Below are 15,046 nucleotides of genomic sequence, written 5' to 3' on the forward strand. Positions count from 1 at the left end.
ACCAAGGCGCCGCCAAACAAAGGCGCGTCTAAGGCTGAAGGTGTGGTTCCCGGACCTAGAACAAAGGGTGGGCGAATTTGTGCGCACGTGCATTCCGTGCCAGGCGGCCAGTCCGGCGGAGAGAGGTCCGGCCATCATGACCATGGAAAGGAGTGACCAGCGTGGGGCACGGTGCATGCCAATTTTGGCTCCACGGGTCGAGGCATGTACTTTTTGCCGGTCGTGGACCAGTGGTCACGCTATCCGGAGGTCGAGCTGGTAGAGTCCACGGCCAGCGACCACACCATCTTGGCGCTGGAGAAGATGTTCGCCACCCATGGCTTTCCCAAAGAAATATGCTGGGACAATGGCCCGCCATTCCAAGGGCAGCAGTTCGCCAGGTACTGTGAGGAGAGGGGAATCAAACATCGGAAAGTCTCCCCGCTCTGGCCCAGGGCGAACAGCAAAGCCGAGAGCTTCATGCGAACACTTAACAAGATCTTCCGCATTTCGTTGGATGGGGGAGGGGAACTGTGTCAGTACCTTTTTGAGTTCCTCCGTGAGTATCGGACAACACCCCATCAGTCCACGGGGGTGTGCAGGCCGAGGCCCTGTTTAACCGTTGCCCGAGAGGGCTGTTGCCTGAGGTCGAGGGGCGACACCCCGGGGTGATTGACAACAACCGCGTGCGCCAAGAGCGGGCGGCCCGGAACGAAAAGGAAAGTACCCGCCGGAACATGCAGGACAAGACGTCAAAGTGGGGGACACTGTACTGCTCCGGAACAGGCGGCCCAAAGGGAAGATGTCCCTCACGTATGAGGCCCCGCCATTAGGAGTCACCCATGTTAAAGGATCCATGGTCATGGCGGCCAACCGGAGGGGCACAATCACCAGGAACGTGTCATACTTCAAGCGCATAGAGGCCAGCCTGCCGGAAGACCCGCCAGGGACACCGCCGGAGTCTTCCGCCACGGCGCCTCGATTGGCGACACCGCCGGTGGATGAAGGACCTCCAGAGGCCTTGGAAACACCGAGGCTCCCTCGAGAGGATGAGAGGCGGTACCCGAGCCGGGAGGGGCGACAATGGCCAACGAGGTTCCAGGACTTCATCATGGACCGGTCTCGTTAGATGTGGAGAACTGTTCTGGTATACCTACGTTGTGGTTGTTGTGGTTATAGCTTGCACATGTTTGTTGTTCGGGGATAAAGAGGGATGTTGCGTAGTACGCAAGTTATGTGAGCATGCACATGCCTCCCTATGGCTCGCGTATGCATTGTTCAATAAATGAGGTCCCGGTCGTCAGTTGCAGCCGGGACCCCGCACCAGCAACACGCGTCCCACGTCTGTCCTTGTGTGACTGCGTGTGCGTGTGATTGTGTGCACGGTGCCCTGGGAGTCACACGCCACTTCCAACATTGTCTTGCACTGGAGCAAGTCCTTCCAGGCAAACACGATCTTCGGTTTCTTTTTCTCTGAAGAACTTTAGTTGCACACGTTGCCATACCCCGACGGGCCTCAAAACTTAACTCCCGCCCTCCCCTTTTTGGCCTATGTTTGACTCCTGAACTAATGCCGCCTACTTGGCCAGGTGTCCGTGTGTTTTCTTTTAAATTGACTATCGCGTTAACACAGCTCAAAGGGTGCGGTTTGGTTTGGTGCGGTAACTCGTCTCTTCCACCGCAATACTGACAGAGGCGCAGAGCGCAAGTTGGAACGCGGAAAAGCCCTGGCATGAACTCAGTCAGCGCGAGTTTACGTAATCCGTTTCCAATAAACACCACACCCCTTCCGCATGTCGTTATCTAGATATGGAGAGAACACGTCCCTTCGCCTTAGGTGGGAAGCGCGGAACGCGCGAGCTGTGCCCGTTCCGGAAAAAGCTGACAGGCTGAGCTTCGCCGAGATGATCTTTGGACAGCAAGCCAAGGACTGGCTGCTGTCCGGACCCGCCCAGCGAAATATAATTTCACTCATGTCCCTATTGATACACACGTCGACAAGCCAGAGCAAGTGCGAGGTTCACCATGGAGCTCCCCGTGGGCATGCTCTTGCTACTGCACTGCACCATCGTTGTGGCTGCACCAGGTAACCAGGCGATTGAGTTCCTTTAATAGTGGGGCCCTGCCGCAGTATGTGTAGTGTTCATTGTCAAAATGTATTTCCTTAGTAGAACTTTAGAAAATGTCAGGTCATAAAAAGTAAGAAATAGAATACATTTTTTAAGCGGATCGTTGGTAATATTTTAACTTCCCTTAAAATGTAACCTAAAACAAGACAAATCGGGTATTCTCTACAGGTTGTCCTATCTCTTCATTATGAATACACCTGCATTCTGGACTTGACCGCACTGGTCTTGCTCCCTGATTAATGATGTCTGCTTGCCAAACCTAAAATGAAATATGGACCACATAGGTCAACGTTGAATTATCTCTCGCAATTCTTACTGACCATGCTAACGTGCTTGGTTGTTTATTTAGTAAGGAATCATTTTATCAAGCCGTAAAAGGTTTTTTTTTCCATTAGGTGTATTTCATTGTCAACCCATCATCCATGTTTTTTTCTTCATACAATGTCATTGTGTCATGTCTTGTTGAATAAGTGGTAAAAGACGTGGCATTTCGAGTTATGTATCGATTTGACATATGCTGTTAAAAAACATTGCACTGGCAAATAGCAGAATACTTATTTTAGGCAGTTAATTTCATTTTCTTTTGTTTCAAGAAACCAGACTACTGTGGTCACAACCCCCACCCCTCCATTTACATTTAGAAACCTGCTATAATCCTTATGGACCAAAAGTCAATGATCATTTCTTGAAATCATTCACACTTGTGTTTTCAGATGAAGGTACTGCCTTTGAGAGCAAATCCAATCCCTACCAACAAGCTCTTTTTAATAGAAACATTAAGCCAACAATGTATCCTGAGTTTGCCATACAATTGAATAGTAAAATGAATGCTGGCTTTCAGAATATCTACAATTAATATGAGAAAAAATATAGTACATTTCAATGGCAATTAGTCATAATTTGGTCTTTCAGAAAATGACCTGGATTTTACAGAGCCAACCCATATTTGGACGGGAGGATGTAGCCTTTATTTCTTTGAAGAACACTGATTTAAAAAGCCTAACTCCTGCACTTACGTTGACTCGTCACAATTTTTAAATGGCAGACATAAACATCCCCAAGTCATTGTATTGATAAATTCAGTTGACTTCCAAAGCATGATACTCCATGAGCTGGAGTCTTCATTGACCAGAAGGAAGCTTTTGAAAGATTGAATTGTATCTTTCTTCAGAAAACGTTGTTAAACCTTGGATGCATATCCGGCAAAGCAAATTGCGAAACCGCATTATGTCTAATGCAGGCAGATTTTTTTTGACAAACATGGTATATTGGTCCTCATTACGACCCTGGCGTTAAGGGTTTAACGGCGCTGTAAAAGGTGTCGGCGCCGTTAAACCCTTAATGCCTCATTACGAGTTCCCTTTGCGGGACCCGACCTTAACGTTAAAGTAGGGTGCCGCAAAGGGAACTTGGTGCTAAGTATGGTGCCGCAATTTGCGGCACCGTACTTAGCGCCTTCCCCATTCCCATTGAGCCCTATGGGGCAGAAATGGGAATGGGGAAGGGCCCATGGTGAATGGGGAATTACCGACCCGCCAAACTTGGAATGGGGCGTTAATTCCGCCATTCACCATGGCTGACCCCGGCATGGACCATGGTGCTAATAGCACCATGGTTTACCGCCGGGGTCGTAATGAGGCCCATGGTCTGGCACATTTCATCTGGAGAGAGGAACTGGAAAGGTCGTGCCCTTTCATTTTTTTTGTCAAAATCTTTTTTATTGAAACATTGATTAAACATTAAATTCATCAAATATCACTGCAAGTGGCAACATAGTTAATCACAAAAGCCATGAATCAACAATCTAATTCAGCATCTTTCGCAATTCATTAGTTATATTGAATTCAGGACTATATTGTCACTGCAATTGCAACAACAATGAATCTCTCAAACAATGCATCAACATTTCATTTTAACATCTTTGTAATTCATCAAGTAAATAGAATTTCATAAACATCCCCCGGGAATAGGATAGTATAGCTTAGCATCCTGTAACACTTTTAACTAAGAAAAAACAGGAATCCAAAACTCACAGGAGCACAATCTCAGATCAAATCACTCGCTGCTGAAAAGCGCAAATATATTGCAACACAAGATCTGCAGGGCAGAATACGGATTGAAAACATATTCCATGAGGAAAATGACGTAAATCTGAACAGAAGCAATGTCATCCGATTACTGCATTCAGTGCCAATATTGAGAACTGTTACAACAAATGACATTGGAATAGTGGAATATGTTTCAGAAGAACGTGGAGACCAAGTTCTTTTGCATATAAATTCAAAAGTTGTACGAAAGACCCTCATGGCGGCAAAAGATGAACTCTTGTTCATGGGCTTCGAGATTTCGGATGAAGAGCTACCTTTCTCTAAAAATTCTAAAGGCACAAACACAAGCACTAATGCAAAAGAGTCCTTAGAACAGCACCGGGATACCTTGAGAAAACAGATGAAAGCCAGACGGCCAGGTCCATCGCAAAAAAGTGATGTGGAAACAAGGCAAATAAATCATTAGCTAGACATCAACGACCGCGAAGGGCTGGTCACACTGATTTCATGGAACACGCAAGGTTTCCAACACCTATTTGAAGACTTCCCAGTTGATTTGCCTGAAAACTTTTTAATCTGCTTACAGGAGACATGGTTACGAAGCCAGCCTGTAAAGGATGGATACCTGACTCTGCTCAATCCAGCAGAAAAAAACGCTCGAGGTCGCCCACATTCCGGATTAATTACTATGGTGAAACATGGAACTACATGGGAAGTTTGCGAAACCGAAAATCCGAACAGCTTTGTACAGGCAACTTTAATTCGAAAATCAAACGGTAAACTTACCGATTCAAAATATCTGCTCGTAATAAACCTGTATTGGAAACCAGTGAAGATTACAACATAGAATTTCATCCAAACAATAACACACATAATTGACAAAAATCAAATGAAATACCAAGACCTATTGATAATCATATGTGGCGATATGAACCTATCTTGGTTTAATGATGAAATGTAGCTCATTTCAACAAAAACAAAGCATAAACAGATTATCAGTGAAAGGAGAGTGTGTTGGGACATTGAAATGGACGCAAGAGACTGCAATATGGTAAATGGTCAAATACCTGGAGACATACCGCCGAAGTTCACTTGCAGAAATTTTGGTCACAAAAAGATTCTTGACTACATATGGACATCAAGAAATGTATGGACTCAGATCACAAAGCTACAAATTATCCAGACTGATCAAAGTGACCATGACATCTTGGAATTGTCATGGCCTCTAAGCCAGAAAACAGAAGCAGCGTTCTGCAAACAATCAGTTGAAGTGAATCAAGGGCGAAATCGGTTACGCCTAAAAGAAAACCAAATAAAAGTCCTAACAGAGGAGTATCGAATCCTACCAAATAAAATAGCAAATTCGATAAACTATGTCACCCTATTGCCCTATCAACAGACGAACAATCCCATGTTTCAAAACAGGAAATTAGACAAGCATGATTGGAGCAGACTAGTAAACGATCAGAAGAAGCTGCTCAATAAAGAAATAAGGAAGCTAAAGCAGAACAGGGGAGTGAACGCCGCCCGACAAATCAAACAACGACGACAAAAATACCGTAATTGGCACAAATCGTTCGCCTGCGTAAGAGATCAAGAACGTGGCGAGTTGATGTTATCTTTGATTCAATCGAATAACGCGAGAGAGATTTGGCACTTTTTAAACAACAATAACGCAAATCAAACAGATGTGCTTGCCAATGGAGTTTCTGAGGGAGCCTGGCAACAGCATTTTACAGGAGTCTTTAAACAACCACAACAAAGCCCATTAACAGACACGAATAGTGAGCTAACGCGTTGGGAAGTTGCAGAAACCGAGGAAGATATACAACATGCAATCTCTAAGCTAAAAAACTCAAGAGCAGCAGGGCCTGACGGCATCTCCAACGTAATGTTAAAAGCACATAAAGCGGAATGGTCCATCTTCATCACTATACTGTTTGACAGAATCGCATACCAAAAATCACTCCCAGCATCCTGGACTGAGGCGATTGTCGTGCCAGTATTCAAGAAGGGGGAGCGGTCTGACCCAGTCAATTATCAGCCTATTGCCCTTCAAGATACAATTGGAAAAATAATGGCTACGTTTCTCCAACAAAAATTAACAACATGGGCAACCAACAAAGGAATCATGGATTGCCGTCAGACCGGGTTTACTAGAGGAGTCGGGACAGAGATTAATCTAACCATAGTTAACCTACTGAAACTAGAAGCCTTGTCAAAAAATACAAACCTATTTTTTGCCTTTGTAGATATGCAACAGGCTTTCGATACCGTCAATCGTCATCTTTTATGGCAAAAACTCAAAAACTGGGGATGCCCAGAAAATATTTTACATCCGATAATGGCCTTCCACTCCAAAACATCAATTCGATTAAGGATAAATGGAAAGGGTGAACTAACTGAAGCAATAGCTACGAACAGAGAGGTGAAACAAGGTTGCCCGCTAGCTGCAGTCCTGTTTAAACTATTAATTGCTGACATCCCGGATGCATTAACAACAATACACCGCTTTTCTCCAAAAATAAATGGTCATCAAATCTGGTGCATAACCTATGCAGACGACCTGGTTTTGTTTGACAAAACCCAAGTAGGGCTACAGCGACTAATATTAGGCCTGCAACAATACATGGAGAAAAATGACCTAAGAATCAATGTAAAAAAGACAGAAATCATGAAGTTTGGACCAGCAAAAGGAAAAAGAAACCGAGACTTTATTTGGAGAATAGATAACAAAGAAATTGAAACAGTCACTGAAATTCGCTATCTAGGAGTTTTAATGAACAAGTCAATTCGAGAAAACAATTGGGCACTAAACCTGTTGCAACGAATGAAAACGTTTGCTCTACAAGGAGCTCGAATACATACCTTGTATGGAAAGTTCAGCTTAATTCCAGTGCGGCAGTTTTATGTGCAAAAGGTAGTCCCAGGAATCACATATGGCTCAGAAACTATGGAATATGGACCATAAAATCTGGGCCAAACTAGAGGGAATTTTCTGGCGGCGAGTGTTAAGACTACGAAACTATATCTCAATCATTGCAATAAGGTATGAATTGGCGTTAGAAGAATTATACGGCTGCGTCGTCCGGAAATCCCTAGCGATGCTACGAAAAATGCAAATCGCAAATCCAGAACCTGCATACAAGATATTAGCGCCTAGAGATAACTTGGAATACACAGGACTACTTAAGAGCTGGACGCAAAAGCTCGAAGAGGTTCTAAAAGCGAGTGACATCAAGCTTGAAACATTGCTAGACCAGCCTCAAATCGCAAAGAAAAAGATAAAACAATGGTTCTGGAACCAAAATCTGTCCAAATATGAAGATCTTGCGTCTGCTCTGAACCACAGTCTAGTAATGAACAAATTAGATAATTTGCCTCAATACTTACAAAAATTTCCTTCACAACGTCATCGAAATGGATTCCTGAGACTATGTCTAAATGCTGTAAAGACAAAACAAATGTTAGTGGCACGTCATATTGAAAAATCAGATGACAACGGCTGCAGATTCTGTAAGACCAACATAGAATCACTCAAACATCTAATAACAGAATGCCCAGAACTTAAGACCCTGAGGTCAATCCACCTAAGCAAGTTTGCACCTATAAATAACAACATGGATGAATGGTGGTTAAGAATCTTGGGTGGAAGTTCAATTCATCTGACGTGCTCAGTAATAAACTTTGTGGAAGCCTGTTTGGACACTGAAACTTAAGTCTGGGCTTTATGAACTGTATTTGGAAGATGCTTGTTTTCTTAAAGGTTTGATCAAAAAAAATGTTTGTGATAAAAGTTTGATTCAAACTAAAAATTACAATAATAAAAAAAAAAGAAAAACCTCACCAAAGTTTCCAACACTTCACCGCATAGCCCTATGAGGAGCTGTATCCCTCCCACTGCCAGATTTCAGTCTAATGGCTCCTTTCACCACATCAGAGACGTGTTGGGGCTGGAAAAGGTAGTTAATCAATTTAGGTTGGAAGAACATATGTTCTTTTTCTGCAACGTGATCCAAAAATGGGCCCCAGATGCATGAGAATTTGGGTGTCTGTCCTTCTATTGCAGCTCTGTTAGTTTGTCCACTCCAAGAAGTTCCCAAGCCTTTACCCACCAGTATGCTATCTGGGGACCCTCTATTTCCTTCCAAAATCGAGCTTGTGTAAGGCGGGTCGCCATAAGTAATGGGGTAATCAGATGAGTATTAGGGCCAGAGCGGGGGTAAGACCCATCATCTGGTGTGTCGCCTAACAGCATTACTAGCGGGTCCATGGGGAGCAGGATTCCACATATGTCCTTGATCTTTGACCTAATCTCCAACCAATAAGTTTGGATGACAGGACAGTGCCACCACAAGTGACCCAGATATCTGTTCGCCCCGCAGCCGTGCACGCACATATCCGGATATTCCGGGTTTATCGCATGTTGCCTCTGCGGGGAGAAATACCAATGATAGCAGATCTTAAGTGCACATTCCCTCACAGCCGTGCATCTAGAGGACCTATGCGCTCTATCCCAGATTCTTTGCCATGACTCCGGGGGTATCTCAATTCCTAGTTTTCTCTCCCATGCCAACATGTAAGTGAGTTTCTCGTTTTCTGGGACGTTTTCTAGGAGCCGAAAACAAGTTGCTACTCTATGTGAGTGTTGACCTTCCAAGACCGTTAATTATAGGCCTGAGGGGGGCCTAGTGGCAGCCTTTTTGGTGGTCAGGTTGGGGATCCAATGCCGTAATTGTATATATCTAAATCTCTCGGTCTCCGGGAGGTTAAACTTCTCCTTGCATTGGGCAAAGGTCAGTGGGACATTGTCAGCATAGAGTTCCTGCATTTTCAGGGGTCCTTCTCTTGACCAGTGTTGATAGGAGTTGGCCTGGAGCCCAGGGGTGAAAGCCGGATTCTGCGTGATTGCGGAGAGGGGTCCTAATCCTGGGGGGAATCCCCTTAACTTGCACTGTCTGTCCCAACAACGAAGAGTTGATCCCATAGTCGGAAGCAGGGGCTTCTGAGAGGCACGCGCCTCTCGTGGGAGGAAGGGGAGATGAGAGAGGGGAGCTCCAGAAAACAGTTGCCACTTGGGGGGTGTCAACTCGGTTAGTCCAGCTCAAGATAGGGGCAATGTGGGTTGCTCAGTAATATCTTAAGATAGAGGGGAGCCCAAGGCCTCCTAGCTGCCTGCCCCGAGTGAGAATCTTACGCTGAATTCTAGGTGTCTTCCGCTACCAGATAAAACAACTTATCTCTTTCTGCAAGTTTAGTGGGTCTCGCTCTGGAATTAGCACAGGGAGCGCCTTCAGGGTGTAAAGGAGCCTAGGGAGCAAGGTCATTTTAACTGCGCTTATGCGCCCCATCCATGATATCTCTTGAGGGGCCCACTTCTTTAATGATTCCTTGGCATCTTTTAGTAGAGGGAGGATGTTGGTTTTGACTAGGCCCAAATAGGTCAGGGTCAGGTGAACCCCAAGATACGTAATTTTGGAGCTTTCCCATCTAAGGGAGTAGGTGTCCTGCAAGGCGTTTAGCACATGTGGTGAGGTGATTCGGACAAATTCAGGCCTATCAAGTCGTATTTATCGTGAATCCCGAGATCCCCGCAAATCGGTCAAGCAGACTCATAAGCGGGGGGACCGAAGACCGGGCCTCCCTTAGGAAACAGAGCACATCGTCTGCATAAAGTACAACTTTGTGGCATTAGTCTCCCACCTCGAACCCCTGAATTTCTGGGTGGAGGCAGATATGTTGGGCTAAGGGTTCCATTGCTAGTGCAAAGACCAGTGGTGATAGGGGACACCCTTGCCTGGTCCCCCTACCAAGGGGTATCTGGGGTGTTCACCGAGAGTTGACTCGTATTCGGGTAGAGGGGATCCGGAAGTTCGATACGACCAATTTAGAAAATTGTTGGCCAAAGCCCTTCAGGACTAATTGCAAATACTCCCAAGACATGCTATCAAATGCCCTATGGGCGTCTGAGAATAGCAGGGAGTGGGGACCTGGAACTGAGGGGGCCAAGGCTATCGGATCTATTGCTCTGCGAATGTTGTCATGGGCAGACCGAGCCTGGATAAAGCCTGTCTGGTCCCTATCTATTAGTGCAGGTAAAATCTCCCCCAATCGCCGCGCTATGATCTTGCTAAACAGCTTAGCCTCCATATTGAGCAAGGCTATGGGCCGGTAGGATGAGCATTCTGCCGGGTCCGTCCCTGGCTTCAGAATTAGGGTTGTGTTCGATTCTGCCATGGACTGTGTAACAGTACCTGTTTCCCAGCATGCATTAAATAGCTTTGTGAGATGCGGTTGGAACTCTTTACAGAAGATTTTATAAAAGCTATTTGTGAAGCCGTCTGGGCCCGGAGCCTTGCCAATAGGGAGTGATTTAATAGCTAGTTCAACTTCCTCAGCGGATATTGGATCTTCTAAGGGCTCTTGTAAGGATTGCGGCAGTTGTGGTAGGTCTGCCGTGGTTATGAATTCCTTGGCGGATTGTGAGTCCCCTCTGTGCGGGTCACGTGTTCCCTGAAGAATTCCTCAACAATATGGCATTTGCCCTCTTCAGAGGAGGTGCTTTTGCCTTTCTTATCCCGCAGGAAGTTTATCTTATTTTGTTGTGTCTGTTCCCCTAGTTTGGCTGCTAATACACATTATGCAGTAGGCCACCCTCCGTACATGGTGTGACTCAAGCGCTTTTTAAGCCATTACCAGATCCCTCAATGAGTGCCATGAGGGTTTCTTCTTGTGTGTCTCCTCTATTCTACGGGCTTCCCCCTCCAGCTGTTCTTAAAGTAATCTCCTGGCCCTCCCCCGTTGTGCTGCCTTTTCGATAAAGTGTCCTCTAATCACTGCTTTGCTTGCCTCCCAGACCGTGCCCCAGCTCACATCATCAGTGTCGTTCTCTCTGTAGTATAGTTCCATGGATTCTCTAATATGGGTACAGATCACTGGGTCCTCTAGGAGGAAGTCATTTAATCTCTAGGGGGGTCTCGTGGGAGGAGTAGTTCGGGGGGGGGGAGCTACAGTTAATAGAACTGGGGAGTGATCTGCAAGCGCCTCAGGGAGAATATCTACATCCACCACATCTTGGATGAGGGAATCTGAGATGAGAAACATCCAATCTTGAGAATCCCCCATGAACAGCTGAGAAATAGGTATAGTTCCTCTCATCTTGATGGCAGTACCTCCACACTTCAATCAATGAGTGTTCTTTCAGCAAAGAGTTAAGAGCCCTGAAGTTGTTCCTGTCATTTAATGTTGGCGGGAGCGTCTTGTCAACCAGGGGGTTAATCACAGCATTAAAATCCCTGCCTGCCCAAGATCATTTCCCCCTCTGCATGCTCAAGTAAGGCTTTCGACAATTTCATAAAAAACAGATCTTGTTTAGTGTTTGGGGCATATATAGACACCAGTGTGATTTTATGCCCATCAAGCATGGCGTTGACCAACAGGAACCTCCCCTCCTCATCCCGTACCACTCCTAAGGTTTTAAGGGAAATCCCCTTGCGCACCAGGATGGCAACCCCTCATTTCTTCAGTCCACTTGAGGTAAACAATTTGATGGGGTAGAGCCTATCATTAAGGCGGAATTCATCTGCCGGTCGTAAATGGGTCTCCTGAAGAAATAGAAATGATGCATCCAGGGACCCTAGTCTATGAAAGAGTGCTTTACGTTTCAAGGGGCAGTTCAGGCCTTGCACATTAAAGGAGATACACCTAAAACTCGGGGTTGCCATAGTACAGTCGCACAGGTTTTCACTTTAAATAAGCCCACCCAAGAGTAGCAGGGGCCGGGTACCCAGTCAGGCAAATCATTGCAGTGTAACCTGTAAAAGGTCTGTGGTGAGTGAAAAAATAACACCAACTTAATGGCTTCAGGTTAAACTCAAGAAAATAATCAAAGTAATAACAGACAAAACAAAATAACCAGCTAGTTTCATCAAGGATTGTGCTGTTTCCACACCCAGAGTCAACTTTAACCAGGTATGAAGTATGCCGGGCGCCATCCACTCAGGCGCCCAAGCCGATTACCATACGGAAATTTCCATTGCCCTTAAATACAGCCAAATAAAGTATACAGGGGCGGTGGGGAGCTGTATAACTTACAAATGTGTGTTGAGATAATCCAGTCTCCCCCCGGTCTCTCGGCACAAGGCTGAAGATAGGGCGCTCGTGGGTGCCTCAAAGGAGAGAGAAAGAAGAGACATATTCAGAGGCCCAAGATCCCCAGCCTGGCCACAGGGGGTCTGCTTCGCCAAGGAGCGTCGGGGGCCTGGTAGAGACCCACGAGGTGGCCGTATCTTCTCATTGAGGGTTATTAATATTCACTGCGGTCAGGTCAGGTTGCCGCCCAGCCCTCCTCCCCCTCCGGATTCAGGGCTGGTGTCTCCTGTGGGATAGTGGTTGTTTTCTCTCGACCAAGTTCCTGGCGCTGATCGTCGCAGATTGGTGCCGATGCTGGGTTTTCCCTCATCCGGTTTTCGGCAAGGAGTGTGGGGTAGTCACATCCCTATTCTGAGCGTGCGGGTTCAGATCACCGTTATCAGACGCCTCCAACATCAGGCTTCTCGCTTCTTCTTCAGAGGAAATTACATAATGTTGATTGTGAAGGTTAAAGATTAGCTTGCATGGAAACCCCCAGCGATAGCGGATCTTCCGGGTTCTTAGCCAGGATGTTACCCTCTGCAGTCACTGTCTGCATGCCAGAGTGTAGGGGGCCAGGTCCTGGAAAAGTTGAACCTTCGTGCCTTGGAATTGTATAGAATCTGAATTCCTGGCTGGCGCAATGATCGCTTCTTTCTGGCGAAAAAAGTGTACCCTGGTGAGCACATCTGGTATAAGATTCTTTTTAAGTTGAGCTGAAGAGTATACCCGGTGGGTTCTATCTAGCTGTAGTTCCTCATTTGGCGAGAGGTCGAGAAGGGATCTGAACAGTGTCTCTACATATTCAGCTAGATCCTGGTCGGGGACCTGTCGGGGGACACCACAGAGGCGCAAATTATTCCTTCGCTACCTGTTTTCCAAGTCGACCTGCTTTGCCCATATATCCTCGAGCTGCTCCTCAATGACCGTCACCCTTTCTGCTAGGACCTCATTGTTATGGGATTGTTCACAAAATGTGTTTTCCAGGTCGTTAACCCTGGACTCTATCCCCCCCAAAGTGGGATGTAAGGTCTGCGAGGGACTGGGCCAAAAAGTCCTTAGAGGTCTTAATCTCTTCTTTAATCTCTTGGGTAATGTCCTGTTTAAAGGATCTGAGCATTCCCTCTAATTCCTCTCTGGACATCGCCATGTTTGGGGTCAGTTTTGGAGATGGAGTCGGGTGTATATAGACACCAGTGTGATTTTATGCCCATCAAGCATGGCGTTGACCAACAGGAACCTCCCCTCCTCATCCCGTACCACTCCTAAGGTTTTAAGGGAAATCCCCTTGCGCACCAGGATGGCAACCCCTCATTTCTTCAGTCCACTTGAGGTAAACAATTTGGTGGGGTAGAGCCTATCATTAAGGCGGAATTCATCTGCCGGTCGTAAATGGGTCTCCTGAAGAAATAGAAATGATGCATCCAGGGACCCTAGTCTATGAAAGAGTGCTTTACGTTTCAAGGGGCAGTTCAGGCCTTGCACATTAAAGGAGATACACCTAAAACTCGGGGTTGCCATAGTACAGTCACACAGGTTTTCACTTTAAATAAGCCCACCCAAGAGTAGCAGGGGCCGGGTACCCAGTCAGGCAAATCATTGCAGTGTAACCTGTAAAAGGTCTGTGGTGAGTGAAAAAATAACACCAACTTAATGGCTTCAGGTTAAACTCAAGAAAATAATCAAAGTAATAACAGACAAAACAAAATAACCAGCTACTTTCATCAAGGATTGTGCTGTTTCCACACCCAGAGTCAACTTTAACCAGGTATGAAGTATGCCGGGCGCCATCCACTCAGGCGCCCAAGCCGATTACCATACGGAAATTTCCATTGCCCTTAAATACAGCCAAATAAAGTATACAGGGGCGGTGGGGAGCTGTATAACTTACAAATGTGTGTTGAGATAATCCAGTCTCCCCCCGGTCTCTCGGCACAAGGCTGAAGATAGGGCGCTCGTGGGTGCCTCAAAGGAGAGAGAAAGAAGAGACATATTCAGAGGCCCAAGATCCCCAGCCTGGCCACAGGGGGTCTGCTTCGCCAAGGAGCGTCGGGGGCCTGGTAGAGACCCACGAGGTGGCCGTATCTTCTCATTGAGGGTTATTAATATTCACTGCGGTCAGGTCAGGTTGCCGCCCAGCCCTCCTCCCCCTCCGGATTCAGGGCTGGTGTCTCCTGTGGGATAGTGGTTGTTTTCTCTCGACCAAGTTCCTGGCGCTGATCGTCGCAGATTGGTGCCGATGCTGGGTTTTCCCTCATCCGGTTTTCGGCAAGGAGTGTGGGGTAGTCACATCCCTATTCTGAGCGTGCGGGTTCAGATCACCGTTATCAGACGCCTCCAACATCAGGCTTCTCGCTTCTTCTTCAGAGGAAATTACATAATGTTGATTGTGAAGGTTAAAGATTAGCTTGCATGGAAACCCCCAGCGATAGCGGATCTTCCGGGTTCTTAGCCAGGATGTTACCCTCTGCAGTCACTGTCTGCATGCCAGAGTGTAGGGGGCCAGGTCCTGGAAAAGTTGAACCTTCGTGCCTTGGAATTGTATAGAATCTGAATTCCTGGCTGGCGCAATGATCGCTTCTTTCTGGCGAAAAAAGTGTACCCTGGTGAGCACATCTGGTATAAGATTCTTTTTAAGTTGAGCTGAAGAGTATACCCGGTGGGTTCTATCTAGCTGTAGTTCCTCATTTGGCGAGAGGTCGAGAAGGGATCTGAACAGTGTCTCTACATATTCAGCTAGATCCTGGTCGGGGACCTGTC

General features: G+C 46.4%; 1 protein-coding gene across 1 annotated transcript in view; it reads left to right on the top strand.

Annotated features, from left to right (window-relative positions):
- Positions 1 to 1,763: 1,763 nt before the first annotated feature.
- The window catches only part of SMPDL3B (sphingomyelin phosphodiesterase acid like 3B), a 532,892-nt gene continuing 519,609 nt past the window's right edge, over positions 1,764 to 15,046 (top strand). Inside the window, exon 1 of the mRNA XM_069623063.1 lies at positions 1,764 to 2,065. Within this exon, the coding sequence (XP_069479164.1) occupies positions 2,005 to 2,065 (61 nt within the window). The 5' untranslated portion in view covers positions 1,764 to 2,004. The remainder of the gene's footprint in view (positions 2,066 to 15,046) is intronic.

Source organism: Ambystoma mexicanum, chromosome 11, assembly GCF_040938575.1.
Source record: "Ambystoma mexicanum isolate Mex_15411 chromosome 11, UKY_AmexF1_1, whole genome shotgun sequence".
Lineage (NCBI taxonomy): Eukaryota > Metazoa > Chordata > Amphibia > Caudata > Ambystomatidae > Ambystoma > Ambystoma mexicanum.